Source organism: Nycticebus coucang, chromosome 1 (assembly GCF_027406575.1).
Source record: "Nycticebus coucang isolate mNycCou1 chromosome 1, mNycCou1.pri, whole genome shotgun sequence".
In the NCBI taxonomy this organism is placed as follows: Eukaryota; Metazoa; Chordata; class Mammalia; order Primates; family Lorisidae; genus Nycticebus; species Nycticebus coucang.
The window spans coordinates 99,675,745-99,696,482 of record NC_069780.1 but is presented as its reverse complement, the minus strand read 5'-3'; the positions used below and the strand labels follow the sequence as shown (position 1 = coordinate 99,696,482).

Below are 20,738 nucleotides of genomic sequence, written 5' to 3'. Positions count from 1 at the left end.
CCACTAAAATAGGGGAGTTCCGGGGGAACAAGCACACACCATGGAGGATTCCAAGCCGTGGGTCAGCTGATCACAGAGCCTAACGTCCAGATGGGGAATCTCAATGCTCAGAGATTCCCTAACTAGAGCTCTCTGTGCTGAATTTCTCTTGCCCGTTTAAATCAGTGATTTTCAGAGAGGCACCCTCCTTATTTTTCCCCCAAGACTTTAAACGTTAAAGCCAGGTTTGGAGGGGAGCCCATCTTCCATTTATTATTCTGTAGGCAAATTTGTCTCAGATTAGGGCTCTTTGACATCGATTTGTCTCAACGTAACAAGCCACCTGTGCAAAGTACAGTAGAACCTTCCTAGCTGACCACCCCCCTACACTGACCACCTCATTACGCTGGCCTAATTTCCACAGACTGGCCGTGCACCACATGGACATTTCAGTACAGTGGGCCCAGAACCTTATGTTGACCACCTCTGGATGTTAACCAGTTTATTATAGTCCCTTGGACACTCAACTAACAGAGGTTCTACAGTGATCTGAAATGTGTTCAAAGGGGAAATCGCTATTTTTTTGTGCTGTTATAATTTACCATAACATTATTCAAGCACTGCTAAAGTTGATTTACAATCACCTTTCACCCCGAGGTGGGGCTGACAGACAGGCAAAGTATTTACCAAACTTCAACTGGTGACAGAGCAGGCTGGGGACAAGCAGGATGTTTCTGGACATTAGCTTGGAGCCTGGGATCTGGGTCTTAGCAGCTATTCTCCACAGTTACAGGGACTCTACTAATAAATCTTGGAAAGAAAGATTGTCCCCAAAGATTTCAGGTTTTGTTTTCAGCAAAGCCAAGGACCCATGTTGATGTGGTTATTGGTTATTTTCTTTCTTTCTTTCCTTCTTTCTTCTTCCCTTTGTTGTTGTCTACGTGATGGTGATGGCCCTGAAGAAGGCAGAGGTCAGGAAGACATGAAATGTATTATTTGGAGTTAGTTTTAGGCACCCCAGGTTTTCTGCTAAGAAATCCCCGTCTTGTTGACCCTGAATCCTCTCTGTGCTTGATTGTGGACACACTGACAGCACCATCCTCCGCATGCCTACACGGATGATGGTAAAAGTGAGGGGCTAACAGCACTTTCCTCACTGACAAAATTGGCAGTGACCTTAACCAGTTGATTCTCTAAGCTTTTTAGCACTGACAGAAATAACCATTTTTTTCCACTCTGTCTATTTTCATCATAGACACTTTTTCCTCTGATCTTCACATATGATATGTGTCCCTAGGTTTGCAGAGCTTTGGAAATCTGGTCACTGGCCTCTTCTCCCATTGGTATTATGATTTTTATCAGAATCACCCCAACTATGTGTTTAAGAAGACGTGATGGAAAAACCTCATAATATAGAAAAAATATATATCTATTATGAGCATAGAAACTGGTCCATTTAAGGCCACCAAAAATTATTTTATTGAGGGCAGCGCCTATGGCTCAAAGGAGTAGGGCGCTGGCCCCATATGCTGGAGGTGGTGGGTTCAAACCCAGCCTCGGCCAAAAACTGCAAAAAAAAAAAAAAAATTTCTTTTATTGAGATAAAAAATATGTATATATAATTTTCCATTATATACCATTTTTAAGTACAAAGTTCAGTGGTAAGACATACATTTATATATCGCTTTTTATCTTCATCCCACCTCCCTTCTCTCATAATGCCGCTTTAAATAATCAGTTTGGTTACCACCCTTTAAAATCCTGCACAGCATATGAATGGCTCTAAGTTGTATCCTACATCCATTTTCTTTAAATCCATAGATCTTAGTTATTTTCCAAATATTTTCAAAGGGTATCAAATTCCTGATAGCTGAAAATAGTTTCTGCAAGGGAAAAGTTAATAGTAAATGATTAATTCACTTGATATTTGGAAATCATAATCTTGATTGCATGGCTAAACTCAATAGCACCCTTAAGTAATTATTCCCCATAAATTAACATGTATTTCCACCTTCTGAAAGTTTTAAGAAATCAAGGCTATCTGAAAGTTGTAACGAAGTCACCCAAGTCACAGTCAATCTAGAAGTTTCTGACACTCTTTTTGTTAATTCCCTGGTGATAAACTTTGTCACCAGCCTAATTTGTATTAGGATGGACTAAAAAACCAAACTGACAAGTTACTTAGTTTATACAGATCCTGTTTCTTTGGCATATAATTGCACTGAATAAAAATCCCATAGATTTAATAGAATGAGAATTCACTGCAATTAAATATTTATAATTTGTAGCTTTAGGAATGATTTTTTTTTTTTTAGTGATTCATTCTAGCCGTATGATTCAGGAAGACCAAGTCCTAAATCACTGTGTAATGTTGAAGAGCCCTCTGACACAGAGGCTTCTTTTCAGGAAGAGAACTGTGGTTTGCCAGAGGTATGTGATGCTATGATTATTTAGGTAGATAATTCATTTATTCTCAAAAATTACGTAATTACAAGCAATGAAAAAAAGGGGCTACTCATTTTTCCAGGCTAGGCAGTTACAGATAAAAATATGATCTATTAAGTATAGAGTATAAATGTCTTATCACAATAATTAAGTAAAAGAGGCGAGGGATATATTAAGCAGTACGATGTAAGCATTTCAAATTCTATATGAACTCAGCACCTTGTACCCAATAAATGCATTATTGTATACATGATCTACCTCTTTATGATTTAATAAAAAAAAAACTCAAAAAATCTGTTGTATTTATCTACATCCTGGGGCTCTTAATTGGGAAAGCTTCACTATGGTATTTGAGTAAATAATGTATTGAAAATTTTAATGTCAATCATCATTAATGTTAGAATATACAGATATATAGAGATTAGATATATTTTATTTCCCTAAAGTTTTAGCACCTACAAACAGTCAAAGTTCCTCCTCCCAATACGATTGGCCAACGGCATGTACACGGCGCTGGCCAGTAATTCTGAATAGCCAGTGATGTCCTCAGAGAATAAGGAAAGAATCTTTGTGGCAGAGGAAGACTGAGCACAGTAACTCAAAGAGGCCAGCAGGTCAGGGGCAGAGCTGCAGGCAAGGAGTCTTGTCTCTGGAGAGGCATCGCGTCCAGCAGAAAAAACACACATGTTCCTCACAGGCAACACAATTGGGCTTCAAACTGGGGAAAGTATTACCTGCCTCCCTGGGTTGCCGTGAGGACAAAGCGCGTCACGTGTTTCAAACATCCCCCTGTTGGGAAGATATGGATTTTGCAACTGGACCATTGACTGCAGTGATATTAGATGGCATGACTGGTTTTCTGGCTTCAGAGACAAAAAGATAACTGGGAAAGGGTATTTTATCTGTAGTAGCATAGAACTCAACACACACATTTCCATGTAGAAACATGTTTGTTTCTGTTTAGAATTCTGACCCCACAGCTCCTCCTAAAAGCAGTGAAACCTGCGACCTTTCCTAATAGTTTCCAACAGGCAAGTGATGACGAGAACGAAACCTCCAGGTCCAAGCTGCTGCCTGCCATGTAAAACCCCAGGCGTTGGTGTGTGTGGTCTCCAGTCTCCACCGCCGCACGGACGTCTGGGGCCCTCGTGGTAACTTTGGGAATTGCTCTGTCCCCACCTGTACTGTCAGCCACAGCACAGTGTGCCACCCACCCCGCCACAGGGCTGCTGGTGGGAATCAGATAACCAGAAATGTGAAGAAGCAGATCGCTGCTACTTAAACTGTGAACATAATCCAGGGACCTGTGCATTCCACAACAACACAAAAATTCCAGATTTTCCGTCAGGTTAGAAACTATCAGCAAATGTAGCCCAGGAGCCCCACTGCAGCCTGCTTCAGCTAGGGAGCCCCAGGTGTCACCACAACATGGGACTCAAATCCCAATTTGAGACCGGTGTGGGAATCATAAGCATGCACAGGCATTCCGACTATGAACTAGAGCTGGCTTTTAGACAGGTGACTTCGGGCATATTCCTTACGTATTCTGATATTGACTCACCTCCTCCATCGTATCTGAATTGAGAGAGGACCTGCCTTGTTGAGGTTGCTGCGGAGATGGAGTCAACACACTTAGTATGTGCGCGCAGTGCAGTTCTCAGCGAACTGTTGTCCTGTCCTTGTCGTCATCATCGTCATTACTAAATCCCAAGTGCACCACTCAGGACCCACAGTCTGACCCGCAGGATGGCTGTCTGTTGGCATCTCTGGCCCCCGCAGCCCTCTCTAGATCCTGGGATGATCCTGGAACTCCTCCAGAATGGAGCGGGACCAGGTCTGCCCCATAGACTTGAGCCCTCAAGATGGGGATGATCACACTGTGCCCAGGTGACACCTCGCATAGTGACTGTCTCTAGGGCATTCCCTGCCAGATTGCTCTAATTCCTAGAGGAGGCAGAACCTTGCCTGAGGAGGGAGAAACACTTTAGTCACCTGCAGGGATAGGGACACACTATGTTTAATCACTTGCAGGGACCCCTGATACTTTAAGAAAACCTAAAAGGACATTTCATGGAAATAACGACCTCACGTATCACATCATTCCCTATTTAGGGTGGTTTTCTATGTTTTTATCAACTGGTACAACCCAAGCACAGATGCAGACATTAGCTGTAAAAATCTCCACTGGGGCGGTGCCTGTGCTCAGTGGGTAGGGCACCGGCCCCATATACCCACAGTGGCAGGTGCAAGCCCAGCCCTGGCCAAACTGCAACAAAAAATAGCCAGGTGTTGTGGCAGGTGCCTGTAGGCCCAGCTACTTGGGAGGCTGAGGCAAGAGAATCTAGCTATGCGCTGTGATGCCACAGCACTCTACCGAGGGCAACATACTGAGACTCTGTCTAAAAAAGAAAAAAAAAATCTCCAGTGATAATTGAGTGCAATAACTGAATATCAGGCCAGCCCTCTTGCCCCATAATTCTGTAATCACCTTCAAATCTGTCTGAATCAACAAACCAGAGAAATAACCACTTTTCAGTGTTAGCCCTGCTTGAATCTTAAGCACTCCTCCCGGAGCACAGCCTCCACCACTGCACTTGGGTCGCGTGGTCTTCCTGAGACCTCCCCTCTCCCCGACAGTTTCCTCCTCCCTACCTGTGAATCTGCCCCGGCTCCTCCCCTCTGTGCTCTGAGCAGTCCCTCAGCAATCTCATCTAACTGCTTTGCCTTGGTGCTCACGTCTCTGGGACTTGAAGGTGTTTGTTACCTCTGATTCTTAGACGCATGAGTATCTCTGCTGCAGACTCCCCAGAAAACGTCTGCTTCTCAGTTTGCGCCAGTAGCCTGGGCACTCCAGCAGAGCTGGGCTCCTGTCTCTGTTATTCACCACTGAATCCCTGGCCCTGGCAGAGGGCCTGGAACACCACATGAGACTCGGTCCCTGGCCCCAAAGTTCAACTGAGCTTCCATCCCTCTGAAAAATTTCTCCAACCCAACTGAAACGCATTAAAGTTCTGCTCTTATTTTCATAATGTCCAAACTCTGGGACTTGGGTATTTAGTCGCGTGTACCTGGACTTCCCTGGCCATCCATTCTTTCTGCTCCGGCTCCTGCCCAGCACCTCAAAGAGACCACACTCATGCTCTGTCTCAGACCAAGCCCCACCTCCTCCGCGAAGCTTCACTTATTCTCCCGGGTGGAAGTAGCCTCTTCTGCCTTCTGACTCCCATAACATTTGATCCATATCTCTTTGATGACACTTACCAGTTTGGTGTGTTTATTGTACGTCGTTATTAATTTCCTTGATGAAAAAGCTGTGTGGTATACAACTACAGTTCTGTACCACTAGCAATTTCTTGGTGCAGGAATGGGTAAGTGAACAGGTTACCATTTTATAGTTGTGTAGATAAATACATTATCATACAGTGAATATGTACAGTTATATACTGTACCTGCCTTTGAGTGTAGCAATTTCTTTGTTTGTGCTATTTCTCCAGGCTTCAAACACAACCAGTATCTTCGCTGGGCATCTCCAAATGAGGAGACTACCACAAAACTGAGAGAGAACACATCTTTTCGGTAAGTAGCACATAAATTTCTCAACCTGATGATAAGCGCAAAGCTGATATCTATGCTCCTATTTATTTACAGTCCTATTTAATAAAAAACAGTGTGTGTTCTATTTTCCTCGAGGATAGAAGAAATGAACAAGAAAGAGTTTTTAACATGTTTATTTCTTAATAGACATTAGTCTAAAACCTTTCTGCTTTGGCACAACATTGAAATGATTCCATATAGTTCTGGAAGAAATTTGTAGTTTAGGGCAAAATTTTTTGAGTATAACACACATTAAGAAGAACTTGCAAGGTGTAAGTGCACCGTGGATGGATTATCACAAAGAAATATGACTATTACCAGCACCCAAGGAGGTGTCTCCAACTCCCAAGCACCCTCTGGTAAGCCCCCGCTCCCGCCCCACCACAGTTAACCACAGTCTGACTTCTAACACTGCAAATTAGTCTCCCCTGGGTTTTTGTTTGTTTTTTGTAGGCAGAGTCTCACTCTGTCTCCCTGGGTAGAGTGCCGTGGCATCATCATTGCTCAAATTCCTGGGCTCAGGTGATCCTCTTGCCTCAGCCTCCTGAGTGGCTGGGAGTACGTGCTCCTGACACCACACCTGGCTAGTGTTTCTATTTCTAGGAAAGATGGGGTCTTGCTCTTGCTCAAGCTAGTCTCAAACTTCTGAGCTCAAGCAGATCACCCACGTCAGCCAGCCACCTCGCCTGGCTATTTTCCTCTGTTTTTTAAATTTGATATAAATATAGGAACTATCTTTTTAAATGACTTAAAAATAAGGTTGAGAAATTAGGCAAGAAAGCCAAGTGATTTTCCAGGTTTGTGACAACTATCTTGCCAGATGACTTGACAGCTAATTGGAGTCGTGTTGTTGTTCTTCTTAAATCCAGCAAATATCACCTGTTTTATTTTGGGGTGGGGGGGGTCACTGCTGATCAAGGGCTCTACTTGGGCTTTATTCTTCATATTTGTGCTTAATAAATTATAACCTGTCCAAGATGAGGAAAGGTATTCATCACACCAACTGCTTACATTAACTGTCTTTTATAATTAGACCTAAAGATTTTCTTTTAGCTTTGACTGATTAAATTGGTAATTAACGTGGGATGAAGATTTTGCACAGTTTCTCAAAGGAACCAAGAGAACAGATAGAGGTACACTTAGATCAGCTAAAGGCTTACTAACACATTTGCTAAAGGCTTTACTGTATTTAGCATGACTAATAAGAAATAAGATCACCATTATTTATTTCAAGAAAGACAACTGGCCCTCACCCCTCATTGTTTGTTCTAGAGAAGGCCTTATAACAGCTTCCCGATTCTTGCTAATTTTTAGGCCTCTTCCCAAGCAATAGTGATTAAATCCTAACACTTCAAATGTTCCACATAATGATTCAGGTGCTATCTTATGGGTCCCTTCTACCTATCTTAAATTTCCTAAACAATATTTGCTGCCCAATTTCTTTATACTATCATTAAATATCATTAATTTTCATTTTAGGGTATCTGGTGCCTTTCTTAAAAATAATTTCTGTCTTCCAAGCCATCTCTTTACATTTAACATCATCAATGACATGCAAATCACAGTGATCATTACTTTATCTAATCTTGTCTTGTATGTTAACTGCTATCTAGAGGAACTTCCTGACTTTGCTGCCACATTTTAGGATGCACTTGCATTTATAAGGACCTCAACATGTTCTTAGATGTGTGTTTGACTGGTCTTTAATTGTGTGGAGTGTGCCTGCAAGAACAGCATCTAAAGTAATAATTCCTAATCGAGTTTTATTTAGAACTATTTAATGGACTTCTATTTATCTTAAAGGATGTGTATGTCATAAAGCATTTGGTGAGTTGGAAAATTAAAATTGGTATTAAAAGATACAATATCTCAGCTATTAAAAAATGTCAGGAATTACAAAAACAGGTACTGGGAATGTATTCCATTCAGCTATTAATATGCAAAATGTGTAGAACCAGTTTTTTTCGTAATGAAGACACAGGTCAATCCACCACCAACAGGCAGCCACTGCTCTGGTTTCTACCCTGGAGATTTGTGTTGCTTCTTCCTGAACTTCGTTGAAATGTAATCCTGCAAAGCTTTTGTGCTTTTGCCTTCTTCCATTCAGCTGGGTGTTTTTGAGTTCTTTCCCTGTTGTTGAGAGTAACAGTAGCCATTCTAATGTCGAGAGGTAGCCCATTGAGATAACATGCCACAGTTTTTTAATCATTCTTCCATTGACATTTGGGTAGTTTCCAAGTTTTAGATATAATGAATAAAGCATTTATAAACATTTTTGCAAAAGGCTTTAGTAGCCATATGTATTCATTTCTCTTGAGATAATGTCAGGGAGTAAAATTTCTGGGTCACAGGACAGGTGTATGTTTTACCTTCTAACACACTGTCTACCAGAGTTTTAGAGTCTTTCTCCCACTTTAGAGTCTCCCCTCCCACCAGAAATGTATCCAACCTGTTGATCGTGTGCTTGAAATTTTCTTCTTTCTAACCATATTTTATCCACTTATTATTATAAAATTATAAACTACAAAGAGAAAAGCTTTAGAAATTTCTGTTAGTATGGACTTAACCAATTTCTCTCTTTTATTCGGTTGACATTTTTTGAAGCTCTGCTATTAGGTATGTCCACAAAGCCCTGTTGCCGGGGCCATTATGAGTTCCTAATCAAGAAAGCCTTTTAACATTATAAAATGTTACTGGATTGGCTTCAACTTCCCTCCATCCTGCTTGAACAGAGAGAAAAGAAATAGAGACACTAGCTGTCAGCCTCACCACAGAGAGCCACTGTCTGCTTGAGCACTTGCAACCTTGCCCTCCATATGGGCAACACAAGCCTGAGCCAGGGACCCACAGGGAATCTCCATGCAAACTTTCACTCCTTCCTCCTACTCCACCCTGAAGCCCAGTCCTTTCTGGTACCCTACCATTCATGGTCCAGATGCTTCCATGACCCGGCTCGCTGAGCTCCAGCCGCTGCCTCTGTTTACTATTAACACAGGGCTTACTCAGGCTCTACTTTGCATTCAGTTTGGAAACTGCCACGAGGCAGGGAGCCAGGACAAATACAGAGCCCCTCTCCTGTACCTCCCTTGTCTCCAGGATGGCAGTGCTGCGCTGTCTGCCGTTCACAACAGCTTTCATGTATGTGGTGTCCAGTTCCATTGTCACTTAGGGTGGTAGAGCATGACCAGGGCCATCGTGGCTGTGTGTTAAAGTTCTTCTGTTTTGTCCTATTTTTTTAATGATAGCAATGAGCCTCTGTTTTCATTTTGGAAGCGTCAAAGGCCATCCTATTGTCTTCAAATCCAGCCAAATTAAACATCTGTCAGCTCCTAATGTAATCCTTGATAATGCCCATTAATAATAGCTCCTCATTTCACTCTCAGAAATATCCTACCTTTTGCAATAAATTGCCTTGCTAGTCTAGAAATCTTAATAATAGTGATTTTGTTAAGTGCAAGAATCCTATAGTCTAAATTTACCCTCGTTCACTTGTTTCCGATATTCAGTTTATTTTTTACCAAATTTCCTGTTTCTTCCTTAGGAATAATTTCTTTTTACCAATTTGCAGGTTTGCATATAATCTACCTCTTCATTCTCTAGAGCAAGTGGTTCTCACCCTTCCTAATGCCGTGACTCTTTAATGCAGTTCCTCATGTTGAGGTGACTCCCAACCATAAGATTATTTTCCTTGCTACTTTATAACTATAATTTTGCTACTGTTATGAATCGTAATTAAATATCTGATATGCAGGATGGTCTTAGGCAACCCCTGTGAAAGGGTCATTCGACCCCCAAAGGGGTCACGACTCATAGGTCACCGAGAACCACTGCTCTAGTGCTTTAAAATAAGTTTCAAATGTGCTCTAAATGTGGTTTTGAGAAATTAACTGCACAACACACATTTATCCGTTTTAAGAATATTTTTCATTGTCAAAAGACAGCCGATTGCTCTTCCTTGCCAGGGTTTGTAGGGTTAGCTCCATGGACTCTGCTTCTAGAGCCCTGGTTGGAACAAGTGTGACCATGAGCAGAGGCAGAAGGAGTTAAGTCTTGTTCCTAGTCCCAGAGAGTCTGTTCTGGTTCCTTTGATAAATTCAGCCATTTCAGCCATCATGAACCTTGCCTTATGAAAAACACATGCGTATATTGAATATGCCCAAGCACCCCATAGGAAAAAAATTACACAGAGATCAATGTCTTACATTTCCTTATATTTGGAAAAGGATGAATTACTTATGGGAAGCAGCACTTGCAAGTATCTTTGCCATAAATATGATTCATCTTTTTTAAGGGTTTTATGGTCTCTGGTCTATGTTTTTGGCCATGGAGTTAATGCCTTGATAGCTTAGGCAACGTGATGTAAGACAAATACTCCTGTTCAGTATTTATTTTCTTTGACTCTACACTTAGTTAATGCACTCTGACAACTTGAATGGTTACCTAGTTATTTTTCCGTCACCAAGTTATACATCATAGTGGAGACAGTAATAAACGTTGAACTTTCAGATCTTATGCAAATATGTTGTATTTCCATACATCTCCTGTTCAGCAATTTATTACTTTTATGTTTTTATATTGAAAACTATTCATATCCTATTTAATATCAGACTTGTACCTACCATGAAATATGGGGAACACCTTTCATTAAGTGAAAGCTTTTCTTTTATGATGTTCCTCGTAGAAGATTCAGATCGTTAGGCAGAGGCACTTGTTTTGAGAGAGTGGCAGTTTGGGTGTTTTAATATGTTCCCTCTGTTTTAAAACATCCCAAAGAGTACTGTCAGCTTTAAATTTCTACACCTAGTATCTACTAAATCAGATCAAGCCATTTTTATATAACGGTTGCAAATGTGTTTTTTCTAATGTTAAATCTGTTGCTATTTTTCAATCAATTTAAAATGTGTAGAAAAAGTGTTCTGATTGTATATTATCCAATTTTCATCAGCTGCCGGAAGGAAATGCTGTGAAAATCTGTGATTTAAAACCCTTAAAACTTCTGCTTGAAATGCATGTTTTGTTAAGAACATTAGATATGCAGAGTATTTTAAACAGAATTTTGATGTCTTTATTAATAGCATTTAAAAAGTTTGAGGATTTCAGATACTCATAGACTTTATTTTCCTTGATTTACAAGGTCATATATTGTAAATCCTTCTATTTCTCCTTTAGGAAATAATTGGAACTGTGAAAGAAACTGGCAAAAGAAAGATAAAGAAATAATTACATTATTAATAATAATAATATCCTTTCCAAGAGTTATTGGAAAATGTATTTTATATAAGAGTTATACATACCATAAATATTAGTAAACAATTACCTGACCCCACTGTGTATAAGTCACTTCCCTATAGCTGGATGAAATACACAGATCTTACCTTCCAGGAGTTTTTTATCTAATTAAATAAATAAAAATATACATCCCAAAGGAGAGGATTACTTAAGTACTATTGGAGTTTAGAGGAGCAAAATAATTTTTTCCTCCTCTAAGACTTCATGGCTGAAGTAGGATTCGAGTGAGGGATGAAGGTGACTCATTCATGATAAAAACAATATTGAATAATTACAAATTTAAATGCAATATTTTTATTAAATCTAACCAATCTATACTGGATATGAAAAAAGCAATGGTGGAAAATATAAAATAAACTAATTACAATAGATCATTTTCTTTTTGATAGCTGTATTTGGCTTCATATTAATCAAAAAACAGAAGCACAGAAACTCTGTTAATTAGTGCTTTATTTAGTTTTTTAAAAATATTTGGTGTAACCTACCCTATGTTAGTATTTATGTTCATTCATCTTAAAATGTTATCCCAAAGCTGTGAGTTAAACACACGGGATTGATTTTCTCACTTAAGACAAGTCCTGAGGCTTGGTGGCCCTTGATGTCCTCGAGATCTTTCCTCCTCCTTCTAACATCACCCCCTCCCCTTGGTATTGGATCAGGTCCACCATGGCAGCTGGAGCTCCAGTCATCACATCCCTCTTCCAGGCTACAGCAGGAGGAAGGGACAAGGACGGATGCCACCCTTTCCCTTAAGAAGGCTTCAAGGAAGTCCCACACACTACTTTGCTTGTATAATGGCCAAGAAGTTGTCAAATGGGCACTTCTACTGCAGGGAGGCTGGAAAGTGCAGACTTCTAGACAGATGTGTGACTGCTCAGACCAAAGGTAGAGTTTGGTTTTGTTATGGAGAGAAAGGAGCCATTGGAGGCTAGTGCAGGCATATGGCAGCTTCTCCTATTTCTACTGAACATTTTTAATGTCCTCGACGCACATTGTAGCATTCCTAATTCAAAATGAGCCTGGCTGGCTTTGCATCCTTATATAAGGGCCTTAGCTTCCTGGATTGATCTATTCCAGGCGCGTTGCTCAGGGCTTAGGTGGGCTCCACCCGTTCTCGCTTTCTGATTGTATGAAGACCAGGAAAGAATTCACTGAAAATGGCTGACCCTCACCTGGAGATGATGGTCTTAGATGTGAGCTTAACACACGTGGGAGATGGATGAACAGTAAGAATGTATACGATGATAGATCGTATGATGAGGTCGATATAAAAATAGAAAAAGGAAAGGAGGTGAGAGGGCAGAGGGAAGGAGGAGAGGAAAGGAGAGGAAGAAAACCGAACCAAGGAACTGGAGGAAATCCTCGCAGGACAAGGAGGACACTGATCCGACCAGCGCTCACCTCTGTCTGTAGTGACCTGTTCTGTCTCTCATTTTCATAGTGTAGCAGTTCATTCTGCTCCAATCCTGTTTTGTTTATGATCCTTATTATTTTCTGAGATGGTCCTTTTTTTCTACATTTGTAAGTACTGAGAGTGCACCTTAAATATGGCTCTGAAAAAGCTGCTTCTAAAATTTTAGCACATATTGGTTTTCCGATTTATTTCTTAACAAGGGGATGGCTCTTCTGAGCACTCGTGTCTGAGTCTATGCACCAACCGGCATCCCCCGTCGTTGGCAGGTGGGCGTCCATCACCCCACTGGGAGGACGAGTCAGAGCCTCATCAATCTTCACAGTTAAGCATCAGCTCCCCGCTTGGTCTTAGATGAAAACAGGACCTAGTATTGGGCAGTGCCCTGACACTGCACACACTCTTCCACTAATCACCCACTTTAATGGGACAGCAAGACTGTTAGTGTCTTCTGAGTCCATGTGCAGAAATACACGGGTCACTATGAAAATTTTGAGACAGACAGTGTTCTGGTCCATTATTTCACTTCCAAGAAACACAGTCGACAGCATCCTTTCTGACTCACCTGTGCAATTTTCATTTTGCTCAGCTCATTGGTGTTGCCGGGAGGGCTTCGTTTATTTCCATTCACATGGATTTTATGTTGCTTGATTTTCGTGTATATGGATCGAGCTACAGAAATCAACACTGTCAGGTGATCTAAATTCAAAAGAAAGGTTCAGTACGATTTGTGTAATGAACTGCTGTCTCTTGAGAAATCAGTACAAGCAAAAAGAAATAAAAAGAAAGGGAAAGGGGTAGGAAAGAAGGCAGGAAGAAGGGAAAAGGAAGGAAGAAAGGAGGAAAGGAACTCAGAGGATTTTTCAGTAAAAGAGATTATTACAAATATTTTCAATGACCCTCTTCACTGATTTCAAGACATGTAAATTTCCCATTTCCCACAGCAAAAGCTACAGTCTTCTAGAAACTACGCAGAACAGAGAGAAACCTGGAGAGAAAATTGCTGCCAACATAGAGAACAGGGTGCCAGGTTGCTGACACTGCTTATAATCTATTCTCACGGGAACGCATTCACTCTCTGCAGTACCATTTAAATTTGCAAAGACGTTTGTCTTAAAATTTGGAGTGCAGCAATAACAATAGTTAACAAGATAAATTTTATTGTCTTTAAAATATCCTGTGTTATCTAATTCACTGAACACCGGAAAGCACCGTGTAGGAGCCCCAGATGTGACTCCTGTGACATTTTACCAAGGCCTGAGCGCCTATAAAATCAGTTCTCACGAAACCAGCGGACGTACTCCTGGTGCTTGGTGGATCACACACCCCAGAATGAGCTGTCACATTTCAGCACCTGCAAGCTTCCTGAGTGTGCTGAAGTTTAGGGAAAAAATACCTTTGTTTTGGTTTCCATTTTTTCTTAACATGTTCCGACTGGATTTTTAAAATAAAATTAAGTGAACTCTTTAGTGCATCTAAGTTAATTTTTAAAAATTCAACTCTTGCATAGTCGATTGGGATGGAATAAATATTATGGGATTTTCATTTGCATTGCCCTTCCCGTTCTCTGAAATAATTTATTATAATTTTCCTGAGACTTCATCATATTATTCATTCAGTTCATAATTGAAACGTTGTTAAACTCTGCCTCATGTTGATTCCTGACCTGTACTAGCCAAAGGCACCTTCTTCTAACCCTCTGCTTCCCAGTCAAGGAAGTTAGCGAGTTTGATATCCAGTGATAACCTACATAGGTGATTCTGGACATACTTATTTGTACAACGGAGATGTCATCCCTAGCGTCTTAACAGATATAGAGGGTGCCAAAAAATGTACACACATTTCAAGCAAGGAATAAACTGTATTAAAATTGTAACATTCGGTATATGAGTGACATTTGCTATCTTCTGTGTTGTTCTTATATCTCTTTCAGTTATTTTGACTCTTTGCAGAAGTCAAACATGACAGTTTTAATACAGTTTTTTCCTTGCTTAAAAGGCATATACCTTTTTTGGGCACCTTCTGTACATAGTAGATTAACTGATGGAAAAATGGTTTCTGAGTTCAACTATGTAAATATTAAGAATTGTTACAAGAAATAAGTTTACAAAGTAACAAAACATCTTGGGGAAATGAAATGAGATTATTTTTTCATCAGCAATTGGTTTCTCATTCCCACTAACACAAAAAGATAGTTAAAAAATAAGCAGTGACAGTTTAATGTGTTCAAGTTTATTACCTAATTTTTAGTAACAGTAACAAGAGTAAAAGGAGTGATGCAAAATCATAGAGATCAGTGAAATTGTCAACAACTAAAATAGTTCTCAGCACTTAGTAGGTGTTGAGTAAAAAAATTATTTAGTAAGATTTAAGTAATAGTCTTTGAAAACAGATCAGATTTTTTAAAATGTACCATTGCTGTAGTAAAAGATATGTAAACCCACAGAGGAGTTCCAGCTTGCCTGGCAAACAACATGCCTGTCTTCTTTTAACAAAATTGGTAAAATCTACAAAGGACTTGGGCACAGATTCTCCTAGGTTGGGGTCACATCAGTTCTCTGTAAGAGTTATTTTTTTTTTAAATCTTATCATTCTGTTATTTGACCCAAGGTAATTTGAGTATGTAATGAGAATAACTCATTGATCAATATAAAAATCAATGAGTTATTGATTAAATAACTTGAACTAGAAGCTAGCATTTCAGGGAAATCTCAGATATGAAAATTTTCCTCCCTACTCCCCCCATTTGGATATACCTGGGGTATAACTACCTCTGCCTCATATTCCCAGGAAGACTCAGTCCCAGCCATCTGATTCAAAAGTAGCACACTTCAGGCTACTGTTTGGAATATGAAACTAAATCATCATTTAGAGGCAGGGATAACGATTCAACCTATTATGTTATTTCCTAGTGTCCTGAACCTGACATCCACCAAATGAAGAAAACCCATGGAAGCAATTCACAGGGACAAGTTAAAGAAAAAAAAGAATTTAAAGAGAATACGTTTAAACAGGGTAGTCCAGAAAGTAGACAAAGTTAACATAAATGAATCTTCCATAACAGGGGAAATAATATGTGAGGCCAGGAAGGGAATGGCTATATTTACTGACCACAGATAAGGCACTGAGCCTTAGTCTATAGGTCCTGACGTATATTGCAAGTCTTAAAATTGGTCGTTATCTTTGACCGCTTGGCTTTGTTTTACTTTACTTTCATTAGCATTAGTAGCGCATATTAAAACTTCAACCCGTCAGTGAAATATGAGCAGGACTGAGTGTGTTTCCTGAGACTTAGGAGACCAGGCCGAAAACTTGCTGGGGCAGATGTTAACCCTTCAGTTGCCTGGGCTTTCTAACACTCAGCCAAGTGACGTGACTGCAGGAATTATAGCATGCAAGCTGAACGATTAATATAATCATCTCTGTGTCAGACATCTAGACCATGGAATTAGCATAACTCTTAGTTTCAGGCATTTCTTCTCAATTATAATTATTATCTTTTACGTTATTCCTTGCATTCGTGTAACTTCTGTGAGTTTGTACACTTTTGATTGAGAAGAAAATAAGCACACGGCACAGAAAGTCAAAAATTGCAGGGTGATAATACTCTAGTGTAATTTTGAGTTAATTCTGGAAGTTCAAGGGTTGAGTTAAAAGAACATATGTTTTCAAGGACTCCGCAGCTCCCCTGTTCGCCTGCAGAGGTGGGTTGCGATACCGTGTTATAAGGAGGACCCTTTGCAGAGGGCATCTGCTCAACTCTAATAATAAAGTTTAAGGGAGCTACAGAATCAAAATGAGAAGCAAATGGATTAATTATTCCTCTGCGTAGGATCTGGGAACTCATTCATTTCATTTGTTCCTCATCACTTTGTGTACTCTTGGGGTTCTGCAGAAAAGAAATGTTAAATGAAAAGTGAAAAGGGTGAGCCCTTATTTTCTCAGTGTTATAATTTCAATCGGAGGATTCCAGAGCAGACAATTGTTCTTAGCACGGGGGCTTGTTTGCAGTCTGCCACCTCCGTCCACTTCTTGGAATTGGAGGTGAAGATTTATTCACGGTGGTGACCCTGCTTCAGTGCATCACAGCCCAGCCAGGAGAACAAAAGCCTGGAGCAGAAGATCTGGGTTTAAACCCTGGCGTTCTCCCTCAGTGGTCATACCTTGGACATGTGGCATCAAATTCATTACTGATAAGATTAGAGGATTAAAACCAATTATTTCTGAGGTCTCCTCTCTCTAACAGTTTATATTTTCATATAATTAAATGTGAACTTCTGTTGCTGGAAGGGGCTTCAGTGATAATTTCACAATCCATGCACCTCATACAACCCTTTTTTCTGATTTGGTCCAGTAGATGAGTGAAACTGAAAATGGGAGAGATGATTTGTGTCATAAGCTCTCAACAGTATGATCAAGAGCTACATGCGAGGAGGGTTAGGTGATTTCAAAACAGCCTCCAGTGTCAAATTTACCGTAGCCTACACTGGTCATTCTTAATCAATAATTTTTCAACTATAAGCTTAGCTTTTTAAAAATTGATACATGAGGATGTGTCCTTATTCAAAGTAATGGTTTGTTTTATGTTTTATTTTGTATTTATAAGCCATTGTGCTTATTGAATATTATATATTTTTTGCAAGTATTCTTTTTTTTCTTCTTCTTTAATAACTGGTGTAGTTCAACTAACATTTCATATGACGGGCACCAAAGCCTGTTTCTCTGACCAAATTGTAGGCTCTCCAAGGGTGGAGACCAAGGAACCAGAATGTTGTACCAAGAAGCCATGTGTATGCGCACACGTTGTGTGTGTGTGTGTTTGGCTAAACTGAAGAGGTTTATCCACTCTCTGAATCAACCCTGGTAGGCCCTTCTCTGCAGACTCACTGATCATACTCAGAGTACTAGACGTGGTGCGACTCATCAAACTATTTGTACATTATTTATTTACAGACTACCTCCTTTCACAAGGAATTGGAGCAATATACAGTTTGAAAATACTAGAGTGAAATAATACACTTTGCATGGAAACAGAAGGTTAACAGGAGGGGTCAGGAGAACAACCACATACCAATCATAAGGTGAGCATAGCTGCCGGGCTTTCTGGTACCCAGAGAAAATAAATGGAAGCTCATTTATTTAGTGGCAAGGTTCTCGCTGATGGACAGGAGGATGCAAACTGGTCCCTCACGGGAAATGACACATTTTGATAAACACATTAAATACTTATGCTCTCCAGACAAGACCCTGTGGAACTACTCTCATTGTTCACACTGGATTCTAGATGAACTGATAATTTTTCCTTGGCACAGTGACGGGTTTATCTAGCAAGGGTGTCAATGCCGTAATAGTTGGACTTTAGATGGAACTTTGCTTCCCAGCTAACCAGATTAGTTGGCTACCCTGGTTACTCTGAAGTCTCCTTTCTTAAATACAGAGGGTGCCAAAAAAAATTATACACATTTTAAGAAAGAAAAAAACGATGTTAAGTTTGTGATACTTTACCTAATATTTAGCTATCCATTACCTTTGCTAAGGAAAATCTCTTAGGTTTTTTTTTTTCTAATTTCACATGCCTTTGTTTCATATTCAAATTAAAACTTCGAAGTAATAAAAAAAAATTGTGGTTTTAAAAATCTTACATTGTGACCACCAGCGCAGCCGTGCCGGAGCCGCGAGGAGCCCCGGGCCGCCGCCCCCTCCCTCCTTCCCGCCGTTGGTCGTCCGCGTCCTCGGACCTGTTCCAACAATTATTTAAAACATGGTGGGTTACTATGATGTTTTAGGCGTGCAGAGACATGCTTCAGCCGAGGATATTAAAAAGGCGTACGGAAAACTGGCACTAAAGTGGCACCCAGATAAAAACCCTGAGAATAAAGAAGCAGCAGAGAGAAAATTCAAACAAGTAGCTGAGGCGTATGAGGTGTTGTCAGATCCTAAAAAGCGGGACATCTATGACAAATATGGCAAAGAAGGATTAAACGGTGGAGGAGGTGGAAGTCATCTGGACAATCCATTTGATTATGGCTTCACATTCCGTAAGCCCGAGGATGTCTTCAGGGAATTTTTTGGTGGAAGGGACCCCTTTAGATTTGACTTCTTTGAAGACCCATTTGAGGACTTTATTGGGAATCAGAGGGGTCTCCGAGGAAGCAGAAACCGAGGAACAGGGTCGTTTTTCTCTGGCTTTAGTGGATTTCCACCTTTTGGAAGTGGATTTTCTTCTTTTAATACAGGATTTTCTGTGGGATTTCCTGCAGGATTTTCTTCATTTGGGTCGCTAGATCACGGAGGTCTGACTTCATTCTCTTCCACATCATTTGGTGGTAGTGGGATGGGCAACTTCAAGTCTGTATCGACTTCTACAAAAATAGTTAATGGCAGAAAGATCACTACAAAGAGAATCGTGGAGAATGGTCAAGAAAGAGTGGAAGTTGAGGAAGACGGGCAGCTCAAGTCCCTGACAATAAATGGTGTGGCAGACGAGAACGCCCTGGCGGAGGAGCGCATGCGGAGAGGACAGAGCGCCCTGCCGGCGCAGCCCACCAGCACCCGCTCGCTGAAGCCGCCGAAACCGGCCTCCGTGCGAAACGCACCCCGCCACGCTTCTGAGGACAGCGAGCAGGGGCGCCAGCACACCCCCGGGCCCTGGGAGGCCACCGCGTCTGCAGCAGGGGTCAAGGAAGGTAGCAAGAGGAAGAAGCAGAAGCAGAAAGAGGAGACGAAGAAGAAGAAGTCGGCCAAGGGCAACCGCTAGCTGCACTGGCCGGCACGCGCACGCGGCACTCGGCCCCGCGTGGCTGTGCACACCTGTAGGTAGCAGCATTTACAAGGCCACACTCTTTAATCAGGATTCATAGGATTTTGGACACATGTTACACACTGGTCAGGGCGGGACGTCAGGAGATGGAGTTGATGAAATGGGCGGCGGCAATGGAAGTTTGGGACGTTGGGACGCAGCCTCGACTTCCTAACCATGTTCTGCTCAGCGCTAACGCCGCCTGTGTTTTCCTCCTGAGCTGTCACCAGCACCCTGCTGTGACCGGTTTAGCTTTAGAAGTACAGTAAGGGCCCGGCAGGTAACAGAGTGATGCTTGCGCTGACTGCTTTCCTGCTGGCGGTGGTGTTTTGCGCTGGGAATGTACTTAGGGCGATGCGGATGCGTTGAGCCGTCAGGGCGCTTCCAGCCTCCGCAGGGCAAGCTGCCAAGAATTGCTTCAGATGTGAAATCATTTCTTATATTTATTGTTATAGTTTTATCCTCTCCAGGTAACCCAAATTTAACTTCAAATATTGTTCAGTTTTTGCTGAATTTCATCCTTTTTTCTTGACTCACAATTGTTCTTTTTAGCAAAAAATTCTTCGCTAAGCAAAACCGCGTAGCTTCGGTAGGTGAGGGTAACCCTAGGGAGCCCCAGGCTGCTGCTCACACAACATGTGAAAGTAATCCTACCTTGAGCAAGAAGGCTGAACTAAGTATTTCAGCTCACCAACGTCGCCTCCTTAAAAAATAATTACTTTATTGTGGGTAGATTCTGTCCCGCTTCCGGGATTATCCCATTTGCAGGACTCGAGGCTTCCTCTTCTGTCCCTGTGAGCGCTGGGTGGGATCTCACTGCCTTCTCTTCCTCGCATGCTCCCTTGGTGACTTTTTTCTTCCTTTTTACCTAAGGATCCGTCGTTCATGTTGCTTTTCCCTTGTCCTCTTAGAAGTGACTGAAAATGCCACAGTTTTAATCTAGACAGTCCATGTAGTGATGCCACAGGCTGGAAGCCAGAAACCAGCATAGTCCATGGTCCTGAGGTGACGTTTGCAGGAGAGTTTACAGTGCGTGTGTTTGTTTTAGTGGGGAGGGTACAGGTGTTGAGGCAGAGAGTGGACTGTTATTTGATGGTTTTTGTGGAAAATGTAACCCTAAATGCATTATGTACTTTTAAGTGCTACCTACATAAATAAATGAAATGTTACTGGAAAAAAAAAAAATCTTACATTGTTACTAGCTTAATTTTGATATTATAC

General features: G+C 41.1%; 2 protein-coding genes across 2 annotated transcripts in view; both read left to right on the top strand.

The window, feature by feature from the left end:
* The window catches only part of TENM3 (teneurin transmembrane protein 3), a 953,923-nt gene that overhangs the window by 109,197 nt on the left and 823,988 nt on the right, over positions 1-20,738 (top strand). The window contains exon 2 of the mRNA XM_053585025.1: positions 5,919-6,000. The gene's annotated coding sequence lies outside the window, so the exon portion shown is untranslated. The remainder of the gene's footprint in view (positions 1-5,918; positions 6,001-20,738) is intronic.
* LOC128581835 (dnaJ homolog subfamily B member 6-like) lies at positions 18,464-20,687 on the top strand. The gene has a single exon (XM_053585121.1). The coding sequence runs from the start codon at positions 18,480-18,482 to the stop codon at positions 19,473-19,475; it is 996 nt and encodes a 331-aa protein (XP_053441096.1). The 5' UTR covers positions 18,464-18,479; the 3' UTR covers positions 19,476-20,687.

Excerpts from the sequence above, each read along its gene's own strand:
- LOC128581835 (XM_053585121.1), top strand. The coding sequence starts at position 18,480 with ATGGTGGGTTACTATGATGTTTTAGGCGTGCAGAGACATGCTTCAGCC.